Below are 6,922 nucleotides of genomic sequence, written 5' to 3' on the forward strand. Positions count from 1 at the left end.
AGTATGAAGAATGTGTGAATTGAGTGGGTGTGTTGTCACTGAAAATCAATAACTGGAGTGGTTGTGAAGGACAGAAAATGAGGAGCCACTGCAGAATGTATTGAGAGACGAAGGAAGAAGTCGGCTAACTCAGTGGTCTGAAATATTTCTGCAACCTTAGGGCTTATATTAATGTGTATTATGTGGATGTGTGTGTGAGTGTGTGTGTGTGTGTGTGTGTGTGTGTGAGTGTGTGAGAAACAGTCGGACTTGGCCTCTAATGGCTTTCCTCTTCATTTACTTGATTCATTCAGGAGCCAGCACACAAAAGCACACACACCCACATGCCCTGCCGACTCAGAGGCAGCAAGGATAAGTGCTAGCTCGCTGAAAGGAAGGGAGCGAGAGGAGGTCGCCATGGCAACACTGGGGGGCTGTTGCTTTTATTGGAGAAAGAAAATCAGCTCTGCCTATATCCTCCCATCTCTCACTCCTCACTCTTTCAAGTCAAGTCACCCCTCTGTCTCTCTGTCTCACCTTTCTTTCTCCCCATGTGCACTTCATCCTCCATGAGCTGGTGTCAGCTGTGTGTGACGTCGACAGAAGATGTGAAAATTCAAGTCATGTCTGGTGTCAAAGACCTCTCTCGTTAGCACTTTCACTTTGTGACGGGGCTGAAGATACAGCATCTTGTATGATGCTGCAGTTTAATGTGTTTTTTTTAAAAGTTTTGTTACAATGTGTACACAATGTGTTTCATATCAAAGATATATGAGAGATTGCAGCAATGGCGATACAAACACTGTTGTGTGCCAAATATCTGACTGTGTGTTTCCACAGAACATTGAGTCACACTCAGTGATATTAATAATACAACAACAACAACAATAATAATAATAATAATGATAATAGCTCAACAGAAGCAAATCAAGCTTAGGAATGTGACTAATTTATGAGAAGGAACTTTCATACATGCATGTGCGCACACTCACACACACACACATCATATCTTCTTACAGAATATACAGTAACGCATGATATCCTTCGACGGGTTGCGTCGCCATGTGAACGTGTCAGTGTGAAGCGGAGCATCCCCTTCCCCCGGCACAGCATTTGAATTCTGTTCACAGGTGGAATGTTCCCCAGCTGAACCTAGGAACACTCAAGGACTCGGGGACAAGCCTCTCACATTACAGCTAAACGTGCAAGTGCATGTGTGCACAAGGAAGAGAGAAAATGATTGAGTATTTGCTGCCATGGTGACAAGCCCAGCAGTATCTAATGGCAACGGGCTGTTGGAAGAAGGCTGCATTTTGTGGGAGGGGTGACGGGTGAGGATGGAGGGAGCAGAGATAGATTGAGGGAAATGAACACTGAGTGCCTCTCACATTTAGCACTGCATTCACATTTTGATTGCGTTTTTTAAATGTGTGCAGAGTGACATCATACATTACAGTTTAAATGCTTTTTTTTGTCAAACAGAGAAGAAAAGGAGGCTTGTAATGCACTACAGCTCTGACCAAGTTCACACAGTCACAAAAAAATCACAGATAGCAGAGTGATGGCTGGGAATGACCTGGAAATAGAAACTGATGTATTTTAATTATCAGTGTTATTCTGTAGTATTTCATTTTGTACAGATGGATGCGATTCAGAAGCTAAATCCTGTCTCCCTATCACTGTGTGTGGCGTGATATGAGGATGGCAACAGGTCTGTGTTTATCTGCTGTTTCCCTGTACATGGTTGCCATGGTGAAAGAGACAGAGAGGCTTTGAGTTTGTTTGGAGGTTAAATAAGTTAAATTAAGAGTTAATAGTTCTCCATAGTGATGAAGAAGAAGCTCTGTTGTGTCTGGGGTTACGACCTGTGTTGATTTCAGTGTACTCCAGTGTATTGACCTTGTTGAAAAGCAGACATCACTGCAGAGGAAATTATAAATTGTCTCAGATTCTTGAACATCTTCTACTAAATGGATCTGAGTGCTAACGGAGCTTATTCACTCTCTCTGGTGGTAAGATTCGGTAGTGCATCAAACACTCTGCTCTTTCTCACAAAAACATTGTATGTATAACTTAAAACATTAAATTGATCACTTATACCGCCAACTGCTTTTAAATAAATTCTGCTCAAATTTAAAATGTAAAACCCCAAAGAGACATTTGCGAGTGAGTTATGTGAGGAATATTTGTTACCACTCACTAACTGAATAATGATTGCTCCCCTTAAAGTATTTATTATGATTTACCAAACTCATATCATAATCCAGATCTGCAAAAAGAAAAAAAAAAATTTTTTTTTTCATAAAGAGCTCTGCATTATTTCTTGAGTTATTCACAAAAATGTTTAAAAACTATGAAACCAGATGAAAACATAATCTATTTGTTTGAGGTAGGAATTAAACCACAATGCATTGCCATATTGGGCGGCTGTAGCTGAGGGGTAGAGCAGTCGTCCTCCAACCACAAGGTCGGCAGTTTGATCCCAGTCTTCCACATCTGCATGCCGAAGTGTCCAAGGGCAACACGCTGAACCCTAATGCCCCTCTTAGAAAAATAAAATAAAATGTGCTGCTAATAGATGCACTGTGTGAATGGCAAACTGTACTGTAATCGCTTTGAGTGGTCATCAAGACTAGAAAAGCGATATATGAATACAAACCATTTACCATATGAGTAATGATGTAACTGGCAGTGTTGTTGAGTCCACCACTTTGGTCCAGAATCTCAACAACCAATTAATGAATTGCATCGGATTAATTTATTAATGACTTTAGTGATCCCACAATTTTGAATGTAAACTGTCAAACTTTCACTCACTCAGTGGATTTTCCCTTGATGCCATGATTCAATTTTTGTAAGGATAATTTTACCAAATACCTGCAAAGCTATGATATTTCCATCAACATCAGCTGGACTGTAGTTTACTGCTAATTTAAGAAAGCATTACGCAGACATGGTCAACATGGAAAATATAAATTTAGAGTACACATACTGAACATTATTTATTACACATTCATTAATCCACCGTTGCATAACAGGCACTTATTACCAAATAATATAAGTGTGTGTGTGACTGGAGTTGCTAGTTTGAATCTGTGCACAGGTTGGAATATGATATAATTCATTAACAGGGGTGTTGTCCTTGAAAGGGTGTCAACATGAGCAGCTCCCTGATGTGATGTAACTCTGAATATGAAGCAGGGCTGTTATCAAATTTACTCAGACGGATACAAATATGTCCTGCATAATAATTTTACCCCAAACTATAATTTATACAGTATGTATAACTGCAAATGCTTAATGTGAATTTTGTTTTTCTTTCCTTGCCTCTCTACCTGTTTTATTTATTATTAAGTGTTTCGGAGCTTCAAAGAAATGATATCTATAATATATTTAAAATGTCAAGTAAACTGATTAGGTGGGATCCTTTTATCTTGAAGCCCTCTTATAGGACTTAAATCATCAGTTTTTTAAATACGATCTAGAAAGAACCATAGACTTCTGTCCAGCCTCAAATTATTCTTCATCAGAAACATTCAAAGATGATGAAAAATATAATGTTTCACTTTATGCAGATGACTTATTTCTATTTGGTTTGGGCCACATTCCATCGAATAGCATTAATTTAGACGTACGCACATTTAATTTGTTTTTAACTTTGAGCACTTCTCTTTACTTTACATTAAAACATCTCAAAAGTTGACTTTTACTCTATATAAGTCTACAAAGTACAAGGTAACTTCCAAGCATTTGTAGTTCAAATTTTGGAATTTCACAGATGGAGACTAAGTGGTAGCTTTTAGTGTCCAACATTAAAAATGATCATTCAGTGTGTGATAATGGAAATTCATAGCGATGGCACCATCAGTGTGAGATTGAATTTACAATCCAGATCGCATATCATCAAACTGCTGATCCACATCCAAGTTCAGGGAAGGACAAACAAACATCAGTGATGACTGATTGCATGTGAGGGTGATAAAGCATGTAGCAGGGAAGTTAAGAACAACTTAGCAAACATCGCTATCAAACAACTCGTGTCAATGGAAAAAGGTGGGTAATTCACTTATGTCATGAGGACCGATTATGGAAAATACAATTTTTAAAACACCTGTAAACCATTGAAAGTGAAACAGTGAAAAACCTGATGTGAATATGAAGCCACGTCAAACAGTTAGACACTGTTCTGCCAACTTTAAAAGCCTTGGAAATAATACGTTTATATCGGATCATATCATTATCAAAAAGTCACATGAATGTTATCAGCTGTGAACAAATAAAATAACAAGTTTGACTTTCACTTTTGCTGAGTCTTCAAGCCTCTTCAAAGACACTTCACAGATATTGCAGATATGGAGGAGGACCTGAGGAGTATAAAAGGGTCCGAGGAGCCTAAGCTCATTGTACAGAGACAACATGGGCAAGCTACTCATCTGCGTCGGTAAGCTGAGCTCCTTGTTCACTGAAACCTTTCAAACTTTGTAAAAACACAATTTAACTTCATGTTAACTTCTCAACCTGCTGCCTCTTCCCTCTCTCCTAATCGTTTTTCTTCTCTCTGCAGGACTGGCACTCCTGCTGCACGTGCAGCTAGGTAATTATATCCTCTCTCCACTCAGTGTTGCTCATGCGTATTGAAGTTTGTAGCCTAATGTAAGAGTGATTATTCCATGTGCCGCAGGATCATCCTACATCCTCTCCTGTTATTTCACCAACTGGGGACAGTACCGTCCTGGAGCAGGCAAGTATTTCCCCACCAACATTGACCCATGTCTCTGTGACCACCTCATCTATGCCTTCGCTGGAATGGACGGCAACATGATCAAGACCTACGAGTGGGACGATGAGAAACTCTATGGACAGTTCCAGGCTCTGAAGAACCAGTAAGTAAACACAAATGCTCTGTAGTGACAGTGAGACTCCAGAACACATGGAAACACACATTACAGTACTTTGATAATGAGAGAGTTTTCAGTGGATGTTGTTGTCGTTTGCAGGAACAGCAACCTGAAGACTCTGCTGGCCATCGGAGGCTGGAACTTTGGTACTCAGAAGTAAGTGATGACACGAGGATCAATATTCTCACCAAGAGGATCTTGTGACACTTGCAGGAACTTCGCTCTGACTGTCTTCTTGACCTCCTCCAGGTTCACAGCCATGGTTTCCTCCCCTGCCAATCGTCAGACCTTCATCACCAGCGTGATCACATTCCTGCGTCAGTATGAGTTTGATGGTCTGGATATTGACTGGGAGTACCCCGGCTCTCGTGGCTCCCCAGCTCAGGATAAGGAGCGCTACACCGTTCTGGTCCAGGTGGGTCTTATTGATGGCCTATGATGAATCCGGGTTGTAGACCAATGCTACTGTGGTGACATGTCACTGGCAAAACCTGCAAGTAACTGTGTTAGAGTGTTGAGAGTGCGACATATCAATCAACAGATGGATTTATCTATACTTTTAAAAAACATGCAACTGTTACTGTTTCTTTCTCTTTGTCCATCTAAAGGAACTGATGAGCGCCTTTGAGGCTGAGGGCAAGAAGACCAACCGTCCCCGTCTCATGCTGACTGCTGCTGTCTCTGCTGGCAAGGGAACCATTGACTCTGGATACCAGATCGCTCAGATTGGCGCGTAAGTGTGTGCATATGTGTGCAAACGTTACACACCCTCACAATTGTTGTACAATACGCTAAACATGAATCCTTTTGTCTGTTGACCAGTGTGCTGGACTACTTCCACGTCATGACCTATGACTTCCACGGTTCTTGGGAGCACAACGTTGGAGAGAACAGTCCTCTGTACAAAGGACCCTCTGACCAGGGATCCATGATCTACTTCAATGTGGTGAGTGAAGCGACCATTATTTGTCTCTGTTTGCTGTAAATGAATAAACATGACATCAAGGAGTAGACATTCATGCTGGTCTGTACTCTCTCATGTGCAGGACTATGCCATGAACTACTGGAAGAGCAACGGTGCCCCAGCTGAGAAGCTGCTGGTTGGTTTCCCCACCTATGGCCACACCTTCCGTCTGGCTTCCTCCAACACAGCTGTGGGAGCTCCTGCCAGTGGACCTGGACCTGCTGGACCTTTCAGTCGTCAGGCTGGTTTCTGGGCCTACTATGAGGTTAGTGCTTCTTGTTTTCTTCCATGGACAATGTTTACTTAAATCTTGTGTGGATCCTTAACGTAAATGTTCTCTCTGCCATCAGATCTGCACTTTCCTGAAGCAGGGAGCCACTCAGGCCTGGGACAGCCCCCAGGATGTTCCATACGCCTACAGCAAGGGAACCTGGGTTGGATATGACAATGTGAAGAGCTTCCAAATCAAGGTATGAAGTCGAATATCATTATTCACATTCATGTCTCCAAATGTTGTGTTTTTAACACTTGGTTTAACCTCCCATCCGCTCTACAGATTCAGTGGCTGAAGCAGAGCGGTTTCGGTGGAGCCATGGTGTGGAGTCTGGATCTGGATGATTTCAGTGGCACTTTCTGTGGCCAGGGAAGATACCCTCTGATCAACACCATCAAGAGTGGACTGGGAACTGGAGCCTGTACGCATTAAAAACACATCCGTCTGTAAAAATCGCAATGAGAATATTTCATTGTTTGACCTATATTTTCATTTCTCTCCTCAGCTTGTGCTTCTCGTTCTGACCCCCTGCCTCCAGTCACACCAACCGCACACGCTCAGCCCAAGCCCGGTGGTGGCGGCAGCAGTGGTGGCAGCAGCAGCGGTGGCAGCAGCAGCGGAGGAGCTGGCTTCTGTGCCGGAAAGGCCAATGGACTCTTCCCAGACCCAACCAACAAGAACCACTTCTATGAGTGCAGCCAGGGACAGACCTACGACCAGCACTGTGCCGTCGGCCTGGTGTTCGATGACAGCTGCAAGTGCTGCAACTGGGCTTAAATCATCAAGAATTCAGGAACAGCTGTGTAA

The 6,922-nt window shown here is 42.2% G+C and overlaps 1 protein-coding gene across 1 annotated transcript; it reads left to right on the forward strand.

Moving 5' to 3' along the window:
• The first annotated feature begins 4,472 nt into the window (after window positions 1-4,472).
• On the forward strand, window positions 4,473-6,922 carry LOC117761426 (acidic mammalian chitinase-like). The gene is made up of 10 exons (XM_034585300.1): window positions 4,473-4,573; window positions 4,661-4,862; window positions 4,977-5,033; window positions 5,127-5,292; window positions 5,486-5,610; window positions 5,700-5,823; window positions 5,924-6,106; window positions 6,192-6,311; window positions 6,398-6,536; window positions 6,621-6,922. The coding sequence occupies exons 2-10, from the start codon at window positions 4,786-4,788 to the stop codon at window positions 6,890-6,892; spliced, it is 1,263 nt and encodes a 420-aa protein (XP_034441191.1). The 5' UTR covers window positions 4,473-4,573; window positions 4,661-4,785; the 3' UTR covers window positions 6,893-6,922.

Source organism: Hippoglossus hippoglossus, chromosome 5 (assembly GCF_009819705.1).
Source record: "Hippoglossus hippoglossus isolate fHipHip1 chromosome 5, fHipHip1.pri, whole genome shotgun sequence".
In the NCBI taxonomy this organism is placed as follows: Eukaryota; Metazoa; Chordata; class Actinopteri; order Pleuronectiformes; family Pleuronectidae; genus Hippoglossus; species Hippoglossus hippoglossus.